Raw genomic sequence first — 23,954 nt, 5'->3', positions numbered from 1 at the left:
ACGCGCTATCTCAGAGTCTTGGAAATATTCACACCAATATATACGCAAAAAATTTGATACCCCATTTTTTATGGTTCTAAAACAATTTTACTTACACTCAGATTCCTTAGACCATTTCCAACCATGTCTCTCCATCATTTGAAGAAAGAAGACCAACTCTTCTTCGGGGTTATCAAAATGTTTCTTATTGTCTCGATATCGACAATAATGCCTGTAATTATTCTTAATCTTATTTCTGTAGATATTTTTTACAAAAGTTGAATATGTAAAATGTGTGAAAATAAGAGTATAATATTATTTAATGGAATAACAGTAAATCTTAGTGGATATAACAAAGATTTAATGCGACAATATACACAAACTTCAATAAATAATAATAATAATAATAAATAAATAAATAAATAAAAGTGGCTATAGCTAGTACCAGAGTGGCATTTTTGTCAAAATTATTAGACAATTGTTACATATGATCAGTACTAGTATACAGTTATCAAACTACTATAAATACATCATTGATGGTTTCTTCTATAAATTTTGATAGCAAAATCTTTTGATTTATACATTAATATCATCATCATCATCATGTGCAGCTTTATCAACCGTTTCCAATTACGGTGCAGCCTCCCTTATTTCAATGTTATTCTATGTTCTTATTATTATTCGACGATGTCTTATTCGTTGTTCTAATAATTTGCGCTCATTTGCGCCCATATTTTTCTATCTTGTGCTATTCGAGACACGTTGTTCCTGTTAACTTTCTTATATCATAATCCCATCTGATATTCGGGCGCCTCTTTGGTCTCTTAGCGTTCCTGGGGTACCACATAGTTGTTCTAGTGGTCCATCTGTTATCTGTTCTCCTTGCCATATGTCCTGCCCATTGCCATTTCAGGGATTTTATTCTTTGGATTACATCAGTCACCTGGGTTTGCCTCCGTATCCATTCAATTCTTTTACGATCCCTCTTTGTTATCCCTAGCATACATCTTTCCATTGCTCTTTGAGTTACTTGAAGTTTCGACGTTATTTCTCTCTTTAATATCCAAGTTTCACATCCATATGTCAAGACGGGTAATATGCATTGATCAAATACTCTCTTCTTGAGGTATAGTGGCATTTTGGACTTGAAGACTATGGAATTTCGTCCGAATGCTGACCACGCTTGTTTTATTCGTCTGTTGATTTCTGGAAGTAGTGATCCCGATTTATGTATGAGCTGTCCCAGGTATATGTATTCATCTACTACTTCTAGCGAGGTTTCATTAATTTTTATTTCCACGTTGGCGATCAGATCATTGCACATTATTTTAGTCTTTGCTAGGTTCATTTTTAGGCCTACCTCATTGCTGGCTGTATTAAGTTCATTAATTTGTAGTTGTAATTCTTCAGGACTTCTAGCAATTAGAATGATGTCATCAGCGAATCTAAGATGGTTTAGGTATTCTCCATCTATACATAGACCTTGGTTGTTCAGTCTAATTTCCGGAAGATATTTTCTAAGGTTGCAGTGAAGAGCTTAGGGGATATGGTGTCTCCTTGTCGGACTCCTTTCTGAGTGGGAAATTCTGGGGTATTTTCATATATGCGTTACTCTAGCTGTGGCCTCTTTGTATATATTTGCTAGCGTTTCGACATATGGTTTATCTACTCCTTGGTCGACAAGAGCTTCTAGACTGCTCTTGGGTATACGGAGTCAAATGCCTTCTCGAAGTCTATGAATGCTAGCGCCAGTAGTAGATCATATTCTTTTGTTCTGCTCATTACTTCTCTTAATGTTTGAATATGATCCATTGTGCTGAAGCCACTTCTAAAGCCTGCTTGCTCTCGAGGTTGTGCAGCGTCAAGTGTGTTCTGTATTCTGTTGTTAATGATTTTGGTGAATACCTTGTATATCACAGGAAGCAAGCTGATCGGTCTATAATTTCTAATGTCTTCCTTGCTACCTTTCTTGTGAATGAGGATTATGTTGGCTGAATTCCACTTTTTTGGAATATGTCTCGATTTTAGGCAGTCTGTGTATATTTTTGCTAGGATTTTCCGAGTTGTTTTCCCAGCAATCTTTAGAAGTTCGGCTGTAACACCGTCATTACCGGCTGCCTTGCCGTTCTTCATGCTCTTAAGAGCTGCCTCTACCTCATCCACGAGAACATCTGGTACATCTTCTTGAACCGCAATTTCTTCTTCGCCTATTTCTTGTGCTTCCGGAGCTTTATATAGACCCTCGTAGAATTCGGTTACATGTTCTATTATTTCATCCCTATTTGTGATCCTTCCGTTGTTGTTTCCCAATGCTGTTATTTGCTTTCTACCGATTGCCAACTTACTCTTGGTTTTCCTATAGCTTTTACGGTTCTCGATTGTATTTTGTACAAGTCGTTCATTGTAGGTTTTTATATCTTCTGCGATCTTTTTCCGTATTACTTTGCACAGTTCGGTATATTCAATTCTATTAATATTGGAGTTAATTTTCATTTCTCTTCGTTGTTTCAGGAGAGCTGTTGTTTCATCTGAAAGTTTTCTATTGCTGTTGTGTGCTTGTGATCCTCCAACTTCTTTGGCGCAATTTAAGATTGTTTCCATTAAGTGTGTGCTATTCGTTGGGTCTTGTAATTTTTCTTGAATTAAAATTTTGATAGCGTTCCGAGTTGTTGCTTAGGTTAGTGATATTTACCCCTGCAGTTGGTTTCTGGAGTAATTTCATTCTTTCTAGTTTAGTGTTTAGAACGACCCGAGATCTAATTAGTCTGTGATCGCTACCTGTTCGGAATTTGTTGAGCACACTTACATCCTTTATGGTTTTCAGCTTATTAGTTAGATGAAATCTATTTCGTTCTTGGTAGTTGCATTGGGAGCTAACCATGTCCATTTCCTATATATATATATATATATATATATATATATATATATATATATATAATATATATATTACCGTTTTACGATCAAAAATGTAACTGAAAGAAAAACTGACTGTTTATGAAATTCATGCCTCTAATTTAAAAAAATATGGAATCTGTATATATTGCTCGAAAAATGCAAAAATTAAATAGATTTGTGTGCGCATGATTTGTAAATTTAAATTAATATAATTTTGTGTAACTGATCTAAGACATCTTTTCATTCTATTTATGGCATTTCAGTGAGGTCTTAGATTTTTGTGCAAGATAGGTATTGCAATAGCGTCGTATTAAAATAGCAAATGTTCAATGACACGACAATGAAGTCATGGAATAAAAAAACAGAGGCTGTTTCCGCAGATCAGAGATATTTCTGAACGTTCCTTCTAAGGAAGAAATAAGGGTCTATCGGAACTACGTTACGGAATAAACAGATAGACTTCAGAGTATATCTTAGTTGTGTGAATCTGATTAATACCTTTCGTATAATACTAGAAAAAAGCAAGGAGTTCTAGGCACCACTTTGGTTACTGACTTTTATAGATTTTGTGAAGGCTTTCGATTTTGTAAAGATTTATTATGGAATGTTTTGCAGCAATCCGAGATGACATCAGGGTAAGCTGTCAAATACTGGAGTCAGGAAAGGCTATATTATTTCACCCACTTTTTTCATGTTAAGTGCTGGAGGAATGTCAAAAAAACCATTAGAGGAGAATTCAGAGAGGAGGATCTCGATTTTACGTCTGCCTTTAAGCGCAAAGATTTACCTAGATAAAACATGATTTATATGCATTAAAGCAGGAAATTGAAGCTTCAGGTCTTAAAATTAATGGTCCTAAGATCAAAGAAATAATATTGAATGCAGCAAATATAGACCAGCTCTTAGATACTTACTTGAGCGAGATGAGACCCAATGAACGAGAGAGCGAAATAGGTCCCGTGACACTTTCGAGCAGGACCATTAACAAGAAAGCACGAAGCATTGATAAGACTTAGGGCGCATTGAGAAACCTGACTGGAAATAGAGCGGATGGCGGAATATGATCATTAGGGAGTTATAGGAAAAGTCAATATTGTTCTGAAGCTATTTTCTTGTGGCATTTTAAATTAATTTATATTTAAATGGGAATAAGCCACAATTAAAGGTTAAAATACGTTTATTGACGTTTCAATTTCCACTTCGGAAATCGTTCTCAAAATACAAACATTAGTAAATTAAACAAATTTTGTTTTTTGTTACTTAGTGAAAAAATTCTTCTAATAATTTAATTTTATCTGACTCATCTATATTGACAATTCAGACATACCTTATACATTTTAAAGTAGACTACTTTAAAATGATATTGCCAATATTGTTGAGTGGCGTTCCTGGGACGACTTTACTTATAAGATAGTTCAATTCGATTACATGAAATCAACTTTAACTTGAGAATATTCATCAGAAAAGATCATAACATGTAATTCGTCTTTTAAAAATGACAAATACATGCCATGATGATAGTAAAATTCTTCTGTTAGTGATTCCATAGTAAATTATGTGGGAAAAACCAGGAAAAAAACCTCATAATACTATCCCGACATGGTAAGTATTTGATCGTGCATTTAGTTTACCTTCAATAAACACCCAAATCCGATTTTATATGTTTGTTATTTAAAAAACATAAATGATGTATTCTCTATATGTTACTGACTTACCAATACTGGTATTTTCCTTTTAATAACTTCCTCTTTCAATATGGGTAACCAGATCCTACTACATTCTGCCGAGGAATTCGCGACACAATTGGTCTCATTTAGCATAATTAGAGCCGCTTCTTTGATTTTTCTCTTTTTACCATCCGTTTCTTTTGGGACTATATTTGAATCATTCCATTGAACCCTATGTTCATTATCCCATGCGTGTTTACAGATTTGAGATCTATCAAATTCTCCATTTTTAATATAGGATTGATGTTCACTTATTCTAACATTTAATGGTCTTGATGTTTCACCTAAATAAAACTGATCGCATTCACAAGGTATTTTATAAATGCAATTCTTTGTCCTTTCTTGTTCATTGTTAGGTTTGGTTTTGGACAAGATAGATCTCAACGTGTTTGTTGTTTTGAATGTTGTTGAAATGTTGAATTTATTTCCTATCCTTTTAAGCTTTTCCGATAATCCTTATGTATGGTATTGTTATTTTCCTCGTATTATTCCTTGCATATGCTGTAGGATCGGGATAGTATTATGAGGTTTTTTTTCCTGATTTTTTCCCTCATAATTTACTATGGATCACTAACAGGAGAATTTTACTGTCATCATGGCATGTATTTGTCTTTTTAAAGACGAATTACATGTTATGGATCTTTTCTGACGGATATTCTCAAGTTAAAGTTGATTTCATGTAATCGAATGAACTATCTTATAAGTAAAGATCCCGTCCCAGGAACGCAACTCAACAATATTGGCAATATCATTTTAAAGTCGTCTACTTTAAAATGTATAAGGTATGTCTGAATTGTCAATATAGATAAGTCAGATAAAATTAAATTATTAGAAGAATTTTTCACTAAGTAACAAAAAACAAAATTTGTTTAATTTACTAATGTTTTTATTTTGAGAACGATTTCCGAAGTTTAAATTGAAACGTCAATAAACGTATTTTAACCTTTAATTGTGACTTATTCCTATTTAAATATAAATTAAGGAAAAGTCAAGTCTAGTAAGTCAAGACCAGTTAAAAGCATTGGATTCATATTTCCTAGCTATAGAAACCGGTCATTTAACAATTCGTCAGAAAATCGAAGAACATTCAACAGATACAAAAGAAGAAAATATAACGATTAATAAAAATGGAACAACCATTTCAGCACAAAAAACATTTGAAATGGGTATATCAAAAAAATATAATTACGTAGAGATTATTCAGAATACATGAATTTTTCGAAACGTTATAGGAATTATTGTTTATCAGAATAATTGACAAACTGTCGAAACAAATAGATGCTACAGTTTGAGGTTCTTGGTTCACGCATTTCTTTTTGATCAACCAAAGTTTAGTGTGTGTGGTTCCATTAAATTAACGATAATGCAAGGCCACATTCTACCCATAATAAACCCCGTCATTTACCCACAGGTTCTTGAGTAAAATATTACAATAATGATCAGGTTCAGTGTGTTTTCATATTAAAACAATTTGTATAAGTTACATACCAGTCAGGGTGAATGGTCCAATTCCAGCAAAATACCGCAAAAGTGGTTTTTTATCGGGCGGTTGAGACAAAGTTAAACGATGAATGTCGTTTTCAACTTTGGGTTCAACTCGAGCATAACCATATTTCTTTGGAAGTGATATGACAAGACTGAAAGGTGTACCATTTATACCTCTGTAGTAATAGTCTCTAGTCATAAACGTAATGCGTCTCTGAAAAAGAGAATATAAACTTTAATGTCATACAGAAATATCGCGTTACGTGGATATTATATAAATATCAAAGATATAAAAAAAATAAGATGATATACAATACTGTTGACAATTAGTATTCTAAAATAGTTGAAGAATTTATGAATCAATGTTAACATAGTGGAAAGGGAAAAATTTATAAGTTATTAAAGGCAAAATATATTTTATATGCATCCATTTACAAAAATTAATCCGCATAAACTATATATATATATATATATATATATATATATATATATATATATATATATATATATTACATATATTATATATTACAGGATCCAACTTGTAAATACAATACATTTTGGAGACGGCTATCGCCGTATTCCCGTCCTCCTCCGCCACCAATCCTCTCGGTTCAAGGCATGCCTCCTCCTCCAAACCTCTCGATTCCATCGCTCTTCTAATTTCTTGATTCCATGAGCGTCGAGGTCTACCTCTTTTTCTTCTTCCATGGGGCTTCCATCTGTAAAGTTTTTGGGGCCAACGTTCGTCAGGCATTTTCAATAGGTGTCCAAACCATTTTAAACCTTTTCTTTCGATTCTGTCAATGACCGTTTCTGTAGCATTCATGTTATTTCTTATAGATTCGTTGGTCTTCCTTTCCAGCCTTGATGTTCTAGGACTTCTTCTCAAATAATCCATTTCAACTGCCAACCAATCTTCTTTTCAGGTCTGCATTAATTGTCCATACTTCTGAGCCATAACAAAGAACTGATTTAACCATGGTTTACCCTATTCTTTTTTTGTTCCTTTTGGAAATGTTGCGATCCCACCATAAGGAGTTCAGACATCCTACAATTTTACGTCCCTGATTAATTCGGTGTTTAATTTCGGTTTCTCCCAAGCCGTTCTTATCAATGAGTGCACCTAAATATTTAAATTTTTCCACTTGTTTGATTCCACATCCTCGTCTATCAACACTTCAAACCTTGCGCCTAAATTGGTAACTAAATATTCTGTTTTCTTCATGCTGATTTGTAACCCCCATTATACATATTCTCTGTATAGACGCTTTATCATAAATTCTACATCATAAGAATCTTAAGCTAGGACAACTTGGTCATCCGCAAAGTTCAGGAAGAACAGTACGTTATTTCCTATGGGGATTCCCATTCCCCTGACAGTAGTTTTTCCAATTTTGGAGGGCTGCCTCAATATATAAATTAAACAGTAAGGGTGACATACTGCATCCTTGTCTTAGTCCTTTAGTTACTTTTATTGCTCTGATAGTCTATTTCCGATTTTTAGGTAAGTAGTGTGATCCCTGTATACTTCTGTGATTATTCCTAAAAGGTATTGACTAATGCCGAGTTGTTGTAAAGCTTGCCACAGTTTACGCTATTCTTTTTTCTATTAATTGTTGGAGTATAAACATGTTATCAGCGGAAGATCTACCAGGCGTAAATTAACTTTGGTCTTCGCTAATTAGATGTCTTACATCATCTTGTATTTTTCCATTTATTATCTTTCCAAACAATCTCCCGAAAGTAGGTAGGACACTTAATCCTCTGTAGCACTTAGGATCTTTTCGATTACCCATTTTAAATATGGACACTTGGTGAGCGGTTTTCCATTCAGATGGTACTTTAATTTGTTGGCAGCATTGATTCTTTAGAAAAGTTATTCGTTCTATTAGGAGTGGACATCCTGCTTTAAGTAACTCTACAGCTATATTGTCAGTTCTTGGAGATTGCTCGTTTTTCATTTTAATTAACGCAGTGCGGACCTCGTTGTTAGTAGTATTAATATTAAAAAAAATCCACAAGGAAAATACTTCCTGCAGCTGGCTGTATACCAAGTATCACAAAAAAGAGGTTAATCTTTGTAAATGGGTATATTTTATAAAAACCCTTAAAAGGGCTACATCAAAAACACGAACGTTTTCGGTACAACAGTTCCATCATCAGGTTAAAAATACACGTTACCATGCCTGAGCCACCAAAATGTTAGGGTAAAAACCCTTTAAAATATATTAAGTTACCAAAGATTGTACATGATGTTATAAATATTATTAAAAAAAAAAAAATTTGATTAAAATATTAAACATCAAATAATGTTATAACATCATGTACAATTTTTTTACAGAAAAACAAGATTCTGAATTATCATTTGGAAGACCTCAGGTAGACACATGTCTTATGTGTGAGGAGATTGCAATGAAAATATATAGTACAAATTTGAACGATAATGCAAAGAGAGTTGCAGCCGCCAAGAAAATGATTCATCTAAGTCGAGCTAAGAAATTTTCAACTCAAACGAAATTTGTTAAAGAAATGGCTGAGTCCATTTTTTTTAACTAAAATATATTCAAAAAACAAAGCAAAAAAAACACGAATATACACGATTTTTATTTTTTATACCATAACTTTTTTCCACAGGGTATATGCATTGCTTTACAGAAAAAAAACTATCAATCCTCATCAAAATGACGTTTTGTAGAAGCATCATTTTTGGGCCATTTTTTTTGCAAACATTTTTCTATAACTTTTTCTACGCCGCTTTAGGTATATGTAATGGTACATTTATTAGAAATAACAATCAATTACCTTTAAAAACGGTCTATTGTAGAAGCCTGTAGGACTAATTTTAAGCAAGATACAGTTCCTCAAAGTTTTCTACTTTTTCCTTGTACATTTAGGTACTAAATACAATAACTAATACATTACTATATAAATAAAATGCTATACTAATGCATTACTAAATAAAAAGTAAGCTTATTTTTTGTACTTTAAAATAGTCTATTGGAAAATATTCTACTACTTCTGTAAAATACTTTATAGGCCTAACGGTAACCAAGATATGGTCTGTCAAAATGTGATACTTGCAACGATTTTTACTAATTTTTGCGGGATATTTTTTTTAATTTCTAGTTATAACTTATTTCCTTTTATACTTATTTCATCACACTTTGACGAACCAGTTCTCGGTTACCGTTAAATCCAAGAACATTTTAAAATAGACTATTTTAAAATACGGTAAATTAGTTTCCTTTTTTATTTAGTAATGCATATACCTAAATTATAAGAAAAAAAGTTGGAAGAAATTTAAAAAATAGACGTAAAAGCAAAAATTGTAAAAGTAGAAAACTTTAAAGAACCATATGTATCTAACTTAAATTTATTCGCAGAACCTTCTACTGTCAACCATTTTAAAGGTAATTCATTTTTATTTCTTTTAAATGCTCCGTTACATCTACTTAAAACTGCGTAAAAAAAGTTATAGAAACAATGTTTGCGAAAAAATAGGAAAACTGGCCCAAAAATGTGTGAGTGGCGAACTTTGAAAAATATATGTGGGATACTGTGAATCCTAAAGACTTTTACCGAACGTCATTTTGAAGACGAGGGATAGAAGTTTTTTTTCTGTGAAGAAATGCATATACCTATACCCGTGTGGGGGAAAGTTATGGAACAAAAAAGAAAAATCGCGTGTTTTTTTGCTTCGTTTTTTTAATACATTTTTGTCAAAAAAAATGATTTTTCACTTTAACAGGGAAATTTCATTTTAAACATCTTTTCTACAACGTACGAAAACTACAATTCACACCAAATGGACCCTAATGTAATGTGAACTAATTCACCTCTTATTAAAAACGCACCCTGTGTTGTAGTTTCATTCTAAAGTATATAATCGATAGCCTACAGTATTTAGCTGCCAATATGTTCTGGTTGAATTTTTTCTTTAAAATGTTATTTTTATGCTATTGTCAGACATTTCAGACATAAAATAGTTCAAAGCTGTATGTTTTTCATTACAATTTGAAAAATTACAATCCTACAAAGCTACACGGTTGCGGATATTAATTTCATGACTTTTCAACTCAGAATACCCATAAACGGTAACATATTCAAGTGGCAGCTTTTAAGAATCGCTTATTTTTTCTATCATGAGCCGCTAGTCTATAACAGTATACCCAAAATAGACATTAACTGGCCTGATAATATTTAATATTAATGTATTATTATTTAGACAAAACAAAATGTTTTTAAATTAATTTATTATATTATTATGTGTCTGAATTTCATATTTATTAATGTTTTCCAGGAAAACTTACCATGTCATCTAAATGACTTTTTACATCCAAAGTAATATTTCCAGTATTTTGCATTACAACGTGCCTTCTAAAATCACGAATTTTATCGCTAAAATTTCTAGCGTCAGAGTCATCATCTATAATTTCAATTTCAATCATATCGACTCTGTTGTAGGCTGGTTTCAATATTCCTTGATACTGAAAAGAAAACATAACCAATACAATAACATAAAATGTACATTACAATCAATGAAAAAAATAAAAATGCAAATTGCCATAGGCGGGGCCAGGTGTTTTTAGCGTCGATTCCAATGCTACAAATAGTGCCCCCCTCCCATTTTTTTTAATTTCCATCGATGATTATCCATATTTTCATATATGAAACACAGTTTTTACGATTCACTTTCATTGATCAGTTGTAGTAAAATTTCCATTTTTAGAGATCAATCTTTAAACTCTATGAAATTAAATTTCAATTTTTAGTTGTGGTACCAAATATAAGGCATTTGAAATATGAATAAAAAACGCAGAATTTAATGTTTTACATTAGAAACGATCACACGTCACGAGAAATGCATTTAAGAAGACGAGTTTGAGTGTAGTTTATTGCAGAAATTTGTTCTTTTGAAAAACGTACTAGTGTAATTGAAAAAAAAAAAGTTTCTAAATGTTTTAGATCGTTTGTTGTGTGAAAATTTAAATCCAGCGTTTTTGCGAAATGCCTCACATTTGCACAAATGCCGGTGCGGTCCTAAGCCCGGATAAAGGAGGAGGGTTGAGGCGATGGGCCTAGCAACTCATCCTTTGTCAAAAGAAATAAATGCTCAAAATTTCGGCCAAAAAACCTCGGAATACAAAGAATGGATCAAAACAAGACGACTAATGCAACGGAAAAGGAAAATTATGTTGACTACATAGAATGTACACAGGACTTAGAACCTAAACAAGCAGAAGTGTTCAAATAATTAGCGGAAAAAAACATAGATATATGTATTCTCACCGAGACCAAGAAAAAAGGAAAAGGAAATGAAGAGATAGGAGAATATATACATATCTAGAGTGGAGTGAGTAAAGACAACAGAGCTAAGAGGGGAGTCTCTATTGCCATTCGAAAAAAATCTTAAAAACAATATTAAATCGTGGACTGAAGTAATGAACAACTGCTAATACTGGAAAAGAAAAGAATGGACACAACGTCGTAATTGTCGGAGTGTATGCCCCAAATGAAGATGCAGATCCAGAAGTAAAGACGATTTCTATAACAAGATGAACGAAATACTCTCTGAAGTTAAGGAAAACTGTGAAATCTTTATACTAGGAGATTTAAACGGCAGAGTAGGGAGAGAAGAAAATAACAGAGTCGTAGGAAGATATGGGGAACAAATAACCAATGACAACGGAATGCGTCTTAGAGATTTTTGTGAAACAATGTGACTATGTAATCCAACGTCAAACATCCCAGCTGAAAACAACTGACGTAACGGTATACCGTGGATCAGAATGTGGATCCGACCATCGTTTACCTTATGGCCAACGTGATAGTTAACTATCGAAAAAACAGTAACACTAAAGTACAGAAATATAGAAAAGGGACAGAAGTAATATCCCCTAAATATAACCTAGAAAGCTTAAAAAATGCATTCATGAGGCTGCAAGTGGTTATAAAGACAAAAAAAAAAAAAAAAAAAAAAAAAAAAAAAAAAAATGGATGTCAACGAGGAGGAAGATTACAAGATATATAAAAAATTAAATCGAGATGTAAAAAGAAAAGTAGTAAAAAATAAAAATGAGATGTGAGATCGAAGATGTGTAGAGCTGGATAATTATATGGAGGAACAAAGAGTTGGGCAAGCGTGGAAGGCGATAAAGTCTCTCCGGAGGGAAGGAAAGGAAAAATCTAACTTACAGTTAATAGATCTGAAACAGTGGAAACACCATTATGAGGTCTTACTGACAGGGGATAGATGTAAATTTCAAGAGATCGAAATGGAAGAAATATCAGAACATACACAAATAATTGAGTTAACAACCGAGAGTTAAGCGATGCCCTCAAAAGATCAAAAAACGATAAAGCAGCAGGATCTGGAGACATCTCATTGAGTTGGTAAAGTATGGACCAAAAATATTACATGAGATGTTCGTTCAACTATTTAAAAAATGCTTAAAAGGGCAAAATATCCCTGATGATTGGAATGTTGGGGAAATACAACAAATTGTACTGGGTCGCTTGGAAGAAACTCAAAGCTCTACAGGATAATAAACTTTTATCTATACACAAATACTCAGACTGATATGATCATATGGTGCTCAACTCTCAGGTTGTGCTAACAAGAACAATATTTTAAAGATACAACACTTTCAGAACAAAGTATTATTATTATTAGTACCTGAGTTAGTAACAAGACTGAAGGGAGTGAAGCCCTTCGAGTTAGTGTAGTGATTAGTTCAAAAGCAGAGTATGCTCATTAATCTTTCTGATTAGATTGCAGTGTAAAAGATACATCTTAAGGGGTATTATTATAGGGTAAGGGATATTATTATACAAATATTATTATTTATTATAATTTTTATTTATTTAATACAAAAGTTTTACTTTTTATCTTATTATTTAATATTGCTCAAAATGTTCGCAGATTAGTTGTTTCTAGAAATGAACGATTGTGGCCACGCCTATGGTTATAATATTTCAGTTTCCGTTCTGTGAAAGTTAATCTTCCATCGTTCCATCTTGCCATCATAGAACAATTCCCCGAGATCATGCTGCCTTAAGTTCTTCATGTATATCCCTAATTAGTTTTCTCTATGAGTATTTAAGTATAACTACGTTTTTTTTATTAGTAGGTAAAATAGTACATGTAACTTCTTTTTCAACTTGTTAGCTTTTCGATTGGATAATATTAATTATCTAACTTTATGAAATTTATCTCAATGAGTAAACTCGTGCTTATACTACAGAAAAAAGGAAAAAAATCTTAAACAGCTACTTACCACTGGCCTAAGATCTGGATGCGTTAAAACATAACCATTATTGGTTACAATAAAGGCATAACCATTCACCCCGAGCTACAAAAAAATAAAATTGTCAAAAATGTTTAATTATACAGTTAGATGCAAAAAAAACGCAAACGGAGAAATTTTGGGTCAAATTCAAAGTATTTCAGTTTTTTATTTTTAGCCTCATTTTGATGATTTTTTTTAGCACCACTGTGTAAAAATTTATAAATCTTAATTTAGTATAGTGAGTTTTTTAATAAAATTTTGTATTTGACTTATTATACGGGGTTAATCGAAAGATGGTTTTTATCCTAACTTTGAAACATCCTGTGGAATAATTCCGTTAGCGGATTTTTGTAAAACCTTGTTTTTCGGTTGCAACCATGTCTTTTAAGTATTTTTTTTTGTTTTATGTGAAAATATGGATTGGTTTCATTTTCAGAAGCGAAATGACTTTGTCACCCACAATTTACGACTTTTCCTATTATTACCATTATCGTTTGTATTAATTTGTAATACGAGGATGGGGTTTTGGTGACTGATATCGAAGGAATGTCATGCCCAATGGACAAATTGTTGTACTCAATGGAGTTATTAAAAAAAGTAGGCAAATAACAAAGAAAAACTAATAAAAAAAATAAATTAATACTTTGAATTGCCTCCCCTAGCCTCTATAACTACATGTACACGTCGGCTCATACTGTCTATGAGGTTGCGAATATCATCTTGCTGGATGTTTTTGCCATTCCTCTTCTAGAGCCAAGCGAAGTTAGTTAATTGAGGCTTGTATGACTTCGCGACCTCTAATTTTCTACCAAGCATGGCAAACGTGCTCTATTTGGTTCAGATCTGGCGAACACGCTGGTCAGTTATTTTATTAATACCAACTTCCTCTAAATATTGCGTGACACACATTGCACAGTGGGGTCGCGCATTATCTTGCATTAATAGAAAATCATCGCCAATATATTGAGAAAAGAGTACTACGTGATTTGCTAAAATTTTATCAATATACTGGTGTGCAGTTAACAAACCCTTAATAAATACCAATTCATTGTGCGCCTTTCGGAATATTCCTGCCCATACCATCACCGAACCCCCTCCATGGCTAACGCGGGGACTAAAACACTCCGAAAATCTCTCTAGAGTTCGACGCCATACTCGTTCTCTTCCATCTGATGAGTGAAGACAGTATCTCGACTCATCCGTAAAAAGAACATTACTCCATTGTCCTAAATTCCAATGTAAATGTATTCTGGAAAATTGTAGTCTGGCCTCTCTGTGCCGTGGAAGTAATTTGGGCCCAGTTGCTGGTCTGCAACTTTGCAAACCAAATTCATGTAATTTTGGACGAACTGTAAATACACTTACGTTATTGCCTCGAACCTCTTGAAGTTGATCTCTTGTTTGCACCGCTGATAAATGAGGATTCCGCAAAATGTTGTTTAGTATAAAACGATCATCTAAAGCGGTAGTTTTGTGCTTCCTGCCACTTCCCGCTTTAACGCTTGTTTGTTCCAGTTCGTATAAAACGTTCCACTACCCTTTGGATGGTAGAGCGATGAGTGTGTAGTACTCTATTATAGCCACATATTCATAATTTCGCCCATCTTTAACCAGAGCGACGGCTTTTCGCACAATCTTCGACACTAAGAACTATGATCAATCAAAGGTAAACCAAATGTAATTGTCAATATGACACAATGCTTAGGAGACATGGTTGCAACCGAAAAATAAGATTTTATGAAAATTCGCAAACGAAATTATTCAACAGGATGTTTAAAAGTTAGGATAATAAAATCACGTTTTAATTAACCCCGTACTATAAGTTAAATTTAAAATTTTATCAAATAACTGACTTTAATAATGTAGATAATTAAAATTTATAAATTTATATACAGTGTGCTAAAAAAATCATCAAAATAGAACTGAAAAAAAAAATAAAATACTTTGAATTTGACCAAAATTTTCTCCGTTGCCATTTTTTTTGGATCTGAGTGTATAATAAAAATTACTCACCCTATATGGAATCATAAGTCTCTGGATGTATTCAATAGGAATATCCGTTCCAGCAACTCCCAATAAGTTCGCAACTCTCTCCTATAAAATAGATTATTTAAAATATTTGAAAACATTTTGGCAATAAAAACTAGTCTAATGAGCTATTCTATAGTCTCTAACTTGAATTTAAATGTAATACTTCTAGCACATCAAAACGAAACTAAGGATTTTACGAAATAACATTTTTTGAATTGAAATAGATATAGTTCTAAATGAAAAAGTAAGTAGAGAAATATATCACATATTTATAAACAGAAGTTAATATAAAAATAGAAGATTAAATGTAATAAAAAGACGTAAGTATAAAAAATGGATATGGGCTTTCCCAGCTGGTGTATTGTAATGCTACAGTGTTTTCTGGAAATATAGATTTGTTCCAGAATAATTTTTTTGTGTTCTTCCGCCTTCGATTTCCAAAAATTTTAAAATTTGTCTAGCTTTCGGATTGACAAAAAGACAAAGAGTGTTTCTTTAGTCTTCTGACTGCAGCCCTAATAAACTGGTTATTTGTTTATATCGACACTACCCAGCATAAAATTAGGGTCATCCCGTAATTTGAATTTATTTTTGAAGAAGAATTTTGAAATGAAGAATTTTCCTTTCATATACTAAATATTGAAAAGGGGACAATTTTAATTTGATGTGCTTTTTGTTGAAAAAAAGAAATTTTAAGAACTTCAGTAGCGAGTATTCCCTCCTCTGGCAGTGATAACAGCTTGCAAATGACGAGGCATGCTTTGGATCACATTCTACGGAAGATTATTCCATTCTTGCACAAATATGTCGCGAAGCTCTCTCGAATTTCTGGGAGCCGGCACATGACTCCGTAAACGTCTCTTCATCTCATCCCAAACATGTTCTATGGGATTATCTATGGGATAACTATCCTTACAGTGTGGGGGTCGTGCATTATCATGCATAAATGTTGCGTCGTCTCCAAGAATAACCATAAACGGTAAAACGTGGTCTTCCAGAATCTTTGTCAGGTACCTATACGCTGTCAATGTCCCATTCTCGATAAAGACTAACTCCGTGCAAGCATCAAACGATATGCCTCCCATGCCATAACTGACCCTCCACCAAATGGAAGACGCTCGGCAACACATGCTTGAGCATATCTCTCGCCTGGACGTCGCCATACTCTTACAGGTTTGTCTGAGCCCGTAAGACCGAATCTCGATTCATCGGAAAACAATACACGACTCCAATCCTGCATTGTCCAAGCCAAGTGTTCTCGTGCAAAATTCAATCTGGCGATTCGGTGTTCACGGGAAAGCGGCGGTCCAGTTACTCTAGTTTTAGAAGATAAACCAGCAGCATGAAGTCGTCTCCTAACTGTTCATTCACTTATGTTTACATTTCTTACTTCTTGCAGATGATTTCGAAGAGAAACTGCCGTGACCGTTCGGTTTCTCAAAGCACTAGAAACGACAAAGCGGTCATCTCTAGCTGCTGTAATCCTGCCTCGACCTGAACCAGGTCTTCGAGTAAGCAGACCGGTCTCTTCGTACCGTTGCCATACTTGTTGCACACTAGAGAGACTTACACCAACGTTTCTCGCAGTTTCGCGCTGACCGTGGCCATCTACTAACGCCGCCACAACAGAATTTATGTTCATTGCAATACACTGACAGTGATAACAATACACAAACATTTACAATTGACGTTAAAACCAGTGAAACAAAAACTGTGCTGATAACGGTTTTTAGGAATTAGGCTAAGGGGCCCTTTTTATCTCAAACGCTTGTCGAAACAACAACGACAACAATTTTTTTTTCAAGAAATCCATTAGTAAACTATGTTACAACCGAAAATGGTTAAAACAGAATAATAATTTCTAAAATAAGTTCAAATTACGGGGTGACCTTAATTTTTATGCTCGGTAGTATATATATTATATATATATATATATATATATATATATATATATATATATATATATATATATATATATATAAACATATGTTACGAGCATTGTCCGAAATTGTACAATCCTAGCATTGTACAGAAAATCTTGTCCACTTCTAGCATTGTACCCCTTTACTGTACAATCTCCGAAATCGACATAATCGTCGGACTTTGTATAAAAGAATGGCTGTACAATGTTTCGAATTTCAATAAGTAGCCATGCGTCAAAGTTTGGGAGAATATGACAGATATCAATTCAGATCGGATTTTTACTATTATTCACCATTTGTTGTTGAAGAGAAACAAACATCAATGGGGTTATAAATCCATAATTAATTAGCGCTTCCAACTTCTGGATTGTAGGATTAAATTATTTTAAATTATCATACACATCTCTTGAAAATCTGAAATGTTTTACAAACATCTTCCTGTATTATAGTGATTAAAATGTTTCATTCAGATTATCACTCTATTGCAGAACAATTTCTTCTTATTATTTATATTTTAGTTTGACACAGCCTTTTATCGCATTGTCCCTTTCGAAAAAACAAAAACAACTCTATATATAAATAGAAAATAATATACAAATATCAAATAATTAACAAGAAATGTTCGATTTTTGATTTGGTGTGTCGCTTGTCAATAATAATCGATTCGAATCAATGATCGTTTCGATAATCATTTTTAATTTTAATCACTTCGGACATTGTACAGTTTGGGGGTACAATGCTAGAAATGGACAATAATTTTTGTACAATGCTAGGATTGTCCAATTTCGGGCTTTGCTCGTAACATATATATGACAACCCTACTTGAGAGAAAAAAGCTAACATAAATAGAAAAAAATTCAAGGCAACTGCAAACCAATGCAAAGTCCGAATGCTGACCTATTAACCTATAACCTTAATTATTGGTCTTGAGTAGATGGGTGGAATAATTTAACCAGGTACTTAAATAGAGGAACAAGAAGAAAACTTGGAAGACTAGAAAGAGATGAGATAAGCAGGACAGACGATAGGGAAGAGGCACCACCAACGATTCTTGAAGGTGGCCACGATACCATGATGGCACTACAGCAGCTCATAAAAGAAATATGGACACAGAAATCTCTCCCAGTGATTAAAGTATTGGAATACTTTACACATACACAACAAAGGAGATATATTTGAATGCTCTAAACACAGAGGAATCACGATTATAAATGCAGCGTATAAAATATTTTACACAATACTATGCCACCGTATGGCACCATATGCAGAACGGATAGTTGGAAAATACCAGGCTGGTTTCAGAGGTGGTAAATGGACAATTTATCAGATTGAAGATAAATTACGAAGATGGAAAGAATATATGCAAGAATTATTGGAAAACGCAGCATGAAGTCCGACTGAAATAAACAATCCCTACGGCCCAGAAATAACAAACGAAGAAGTAACTATGGCCATTAAGTGGATTAAAGATAGGAAATCACCAGGACCTGATGAGGTGCATGGTGAATTTTTAAAGCTATTAGAGGCACACCAAATCACAGCTCTTACGAAGCTATTCAACAACATCTACGAGACTGGTTACTTACCAAAAGACTGGCCACTATTAATATTCATTCCACTTCCTAAAAAAGCCAACGCTAGAAAATGTGAAGAAGATAGATTAATTAGTTTGATGAGCCATGTACTTAAAGTACTCCTTACTATCATTCACTCGCGCATAGACACCAAATTAGAAGAACACCTGAGTGAAGTTCAATTTCGATTCAGAGCAGGACTCGGAACGAGTGAAGCACTTTTTAGTTTGCAAGTTCTAATACAGAGAGCCAGGGATGTCAACTGCAATGTGTATGCATCTTTCATTGATTTCGAGAAGGCATTTGATAAAGTCCCACATTGGAAACTAATCAATATCCTTAAAACATCAGGGACTCGATGGTACTCTGAGATAGCGCGTAGCGGCTTATATCTTTAACAAAAAGCAACAGTGCGATTAGAAAATGAACTGTCCGAGATCTTTATAGTCGAAAAAGGAGTTAGACAGGGTTGCCCCGGCATTATTTAACATATACTCTAAAAACATCTTTAGAGAAGCCTTGGACGAATCAGAAGATGGGATTGGTGTAAATGGCCAACTTATAAACAATACTAAAGATGTATAAGATACAGTGTTGCTGGCAGATAGTCCGCAGGGGCTCCAAAGGATGATGGATAACGTTGTACAAACATGTAACAAATACGGCCTAAAACTAAATTGCAAGAAGACAAAAATAATGATCATTAGTAAGAACACCACAAATTACAATAGACGATACACCGTTAGAAAGATTGGAAAAATACGCTATTTGGGCTGCAATATTAAAGATAATTGGGATCACAGCTACGAGATATAAACTTGTATTGAAAAAGCCAGAAGCTCTTTCAACAGCCTTAGGAAGATTCTCTACAACTTATCTTTAAGTATCAATATACGCATAAGAATTCTTAGACATTACGTCTTTGGTGTCCTCCTCTACGAAGTAGAAAGCTGAAGTATCACGAAGGATGCCATAAAACGGTAGAGGCATTTGAAATGTGGTACTACCGACGTATGTTAAGGGTCTCATATATACATTACACACCTAACATAATTATTGGCTAACATATAAAATTGGCTTACTTCTTCCACATTTGGCGTAATAATAAATATCGATTTCTACAGTTGAGGATAAGAGAGGCCCTGAATCTTAAGAAGTGGACTGATCTAACGTAAACTGATCTATTTCGAGCTGCTGTGAATAGAAAAAGATGGGTCAATGTGGTCGCCAACATCTCAACAACTACAAGATAGGCACATTTAGAAGAGGCCCGGAGACAAATTTTAGAAAAAACACTGATATATGGCATAGATACTTATCACATATTTATAGACTACCAAGCAGCCTACGACTCGTAAGTAGAAGAGAAATGTTCAGAGCAATAAAGCGACTAGGAGTACCAAATCAGTTGGTAATTTTAACAAAACTAACTCTTGAAAAAGTTGAATGTAGAATACGAATCCAGGGGGACCTGTCTAAACCTTATAACGGGCTGCGCCAGGAAGACCCTCCCTCTTGTAAACTGTTTAATCTGGCTCTGGAAAAAGTAGTACGTATGTAACAAATCACAACAGCTGGTTCAATATATAACAAATCAGTGCAAATATGTGCCTATGCTGATAATATCAACATGGGAATAGGTGCCTGGCGGAGAAAGGAGATGAATAGGGACGACTGGAGAGAAATTCTTCAGGAGGCTAGGATATAAGGCTAGAAAAGGCTAGCTAAAAGGAGGCGCTAGAAAGAGCGAGACAGGAACAGGGTGGTTGAGGTAACAAATTGCATAATACGCTGTCATGAGTTCTTTACAGCTCGGCTGCACGACGGAATAGACGGCACCTTTACAGCCAGATCTGTAATTATATTACGTACGTAGTTTTCACGACCTCATGCCTCTTTTAATTCACATTCCTTCCTTGTCAGGCTGAACACACCTGCACTTTTATGAACCCATATTTTGTTTCCCCACAATACCGTCTCCGCATATCATTTTAAGTGGTTCTTATCGTTTTTAGGTAAGAACCCTTTTACAATTTTCTCCCAAATTTTCAGACTACACAAGGCATCTCAATGTTTCGTTCACCGATTGAACTCGTCCGGGGGTGCCTTGTCCGAAGAAGGGGTGGTTTTTAGTTGGTAGGCGACTGGTCACGGGTGCATGTGGCGCATATAATCCATACTTTGGATGCTATGTCCTAGCATGTGCTCCTTTCCGGATCGAATCCAACAGTACTAGGGACATCTTCCCTAATCGGTTTAGAACCTTTCCACCTCAGTCCAAAAAAAAAAAAGGATGTAAGGCTAGGGTCACGCAGGGTTGTAAAGCCGGAATGGTGGTGATGAAATACAGTTGAACAATCAAAAAATTATAAGCTAAGTTAAATCTGTTACTATGTAAAATAGATAAACGTTTGAAACGAAAGTTTTGGAGTAATAATATACTTCAACAAAAATGTTATCTTTAATGCTTACGAAGGCAATGAAAATATACCTTAATTTATTGTTAAAGTTTGTACTGAAATCTGTTGTTCGTAAGTATATAAGGTAGACAGCTATAATAGTATTTAGTAATTCTATAATCTAAAAATATAACTTTGTCTAAGACAATATATTTCCCTGCCTTACTAACACTGTAACTCTCACAAAATAAAACATCTTTAAATATTATTTCGTAAAATTACACACATCCTAATAAATCTTTGTTGTCAAAATATATTTAATTGGTTCACATTAATATTATTCTTGATAATAACATTTTGCTAAATGAGTAACCAAGGGACAAAATTAACTAGCCAATCTAGTAAATCACACAATTTCAAGCATTACCTAATATATTCTAATACAATACACACATTGGTTTTATACGTATACGGTTCTATGTGGTCTAAATATTAGCTGGTAATATCCTAAGACGCTGTACTGCTCTAAAATTGATCTAAAAAGTAATTAATTTTTTTTTCTAAATCTTTACAACTCGCTGTATGTACCTCACGCGTCACCTCGATCCATATGGCTTCGTTGATTTGGATATTTTCGGTTATATTCTGTAGACATATGTAGTCGATAAATTTTTAATGGTTACATAAAGTGAACTATATAGTGCAATGCGCTCGATTTCACCAAAACCGCCATTTATTTAAGTTAAATAGATACGGAAACCTGTAATTCCTGTGTATGCCCGAACAGTTTGAAAGCAGTTTTCCATTGGTAAAGAAAGCAAAAGATCTGTATCAGATAAAATATATTATCTGATTAAAATACGCGACAACGACTAAGGACAAAAAAGTACATGACATACGGATTGCTTGAAATATTGCAAATCTGGTTTTAGGTCTACATAGTGATGTATTTTGTTCTTGTTTCTAACCGTATGTCATGTTAAGGGAACAATTTAATGGTGGTTATGGCTGTTATATTTACAACCTGTTACGCCTACCGGTGATTGTCGATATTGGAGTAATTGATTATTTTATTATTTATCTATTGATTCCTGGTATTCTAGTAGCTTGTATTATTTTTACAATCATGTTTGTCATTATTTGTGTTCGATAATACTCTTTTTGTACAATATCTTGAATAGTTGATTTTATTTTCGCATAATCCATAACTTCGCATAATAGATATAGCATGTAATATTGTGAGGAATGGTCTTTTTCTATTTCTCATGAAAATCACTGACTTTTAATGGATTGGTTTTCACAGAACTTTTCTCTTAGACTGAACTGTTACCGTATATTAATGTGTCAATAAATTGTACAAATTGATTGAACTAGTATTAGGATAATTTTAGAATTGATATATGACTTACGAAATATAAAATATATTACATACCGACCTAAGAAGTACTATATATTACAGTCGTGCGTCAAATTCATCGACGCGAGGCTGTATGAGTCCACCGAGGTATGTTTACTATTGTACTTACAGTCTATTGTTAATAATTAAATTTCAAATAATAATGTCTATATTAATTTTCAGTAGTAATATCTCTAGGACATTGATAACAGACGAGATAATTTCATGACAATCGAAAGCTCGTTCCTTGGTAACAGCACGAAGCCGAAGGCTGAGTGCTGTTACCAAGCAACGAGCTTGAGAAATTTGTCATGAAATTATGAGGCATTCATCAATGTCCGAGGGATATTCGGCGGATAATTTTTCGAAAAAAAAAATCATAACTCAACATAACGAAACATTTATTTATTAAAAGTACAGTTAGTGAAAGTACAATTATTAAAATTTAAGTTAACATTATTCTATGTTCATTCAACTCATATTCTCGTCCGCAGCAAAATTCCATGAATATTCCCCAAATATATTTGAGACTGTAGGTTGTATTTCTGGGAATTTTTTCTTTGATTAGCGCATTTATACTTTGAACATTCTCATTGCCGAAACGTGACATTTTGAAATTTATTTGGATGAAGTTGTCAAACTCGATCGTGTTGTCGTAGGGATTGAAAATTGCACTGAATGCAATTATCAGTCTAATGTTGACATGATTGGGTGAAATTGTTCCACATGACACAAAATGACGAAATTTGAATGGTTGTTAGAACAGTCGAAAAATTATCATTATAATTTGTTACATTATTTTATCATTTATACTAATGGTAGTGAGCTAGCAGGTAAAGAAAGTAACTGGGAGAGTACTTTCCATGCTGTAGGGGAAAGTAATTACTTAAAAAACTTTAAATCGTAAGTAATTTTGAGAAAAAAGTTGCTTCTCGACTGCTTTGCGGGTTAGAAATCCACAATATCTATTGTTAACTGATTGTAAGTATATTTTTTTGTACCGGTTAGGTCATAATAATAGAGTTGATATATTTAACGTATTGCACTAAATTATCCACTTAATGTAAGACAATAAAACAGACGGTGCTAAAATTGTATATACAAGAGTAGATCTTATAACGTAATTTTTTTAATACTTCTTTCTTTTAGCAGAGTCGTTTTTCAATACAAATATTTACCTGTCGAGGTTTTTTATCGTATACTGGTAGTGAGACTGATGTCATAAGATGGTAGACTTGTGTGTCGCCGTAATTATCT

At 33.7% G+C, this 23,954-nt stretch overlaps 1 protein-coding gene across 2 annotated transcripts; it reads right to left on the bottom strand.

Moving 5' to 3' along the window:
• Nucleotides 1–99: 99 nt before the first annotated feature.
• LOC140431659 (voltage-dependent calcium channel subunit alpha-2/delta-3-like) lies at nt 100–23,954 on the bottom strand. Of its 2 annotated transcripts, XM_072519547.1 has the most exons (7): nt 23,876–23,954; nt 21,890–21,946; nt 15,389–15,469; nt 13,364–13,438; nt 10,397–10,573; nt 6,090–6,300; nt 100–211 (listed from the first exon to the last, which is right to left on the bottom strand). In XM_072519547.1, the coding sequence occupies exons 1-7, from the start codon at nt 23,918–23,920 to the stop codon at nt 135–137; spliced, it is 723 nt and encodes a 240-aa protein (XP_072375648.1). In that variant the 5' UTR covers nt 23,921–23,954; the 3' UTR covers nt 100–134. The 2 variants fall into 2 exon arrangements, with proteins under 2 accessions (XP_072375648.1, XP_072375649.1); XM_072519548.1 differs by lacking the exon at nt 21,890–21,946.

This window comes from Diabrotica undecimpunctata, unplaced genomic scaffold (genome assembly GCF_040954645.1).
Source record: "Diabrotica undecimpunctata isolate CICGRU unplaced genomic scaffold, icDiaUnde3 ctg00001641.1, whole genome shotgun sequence".
Taxonomy (NCBI): domain Eukaryota; kingdom Metazoa; phylum Arthropoda; class Insecta; order Coleoptera; family Chrysomelidae; genus Diabrotica; species Diabrotica undecimpunctata.
The sequence above is the reverse complement of the archived record's forward strand: the minus strand, read 5'-3'. Positions and strand labels throughout refer to the sequence as shown.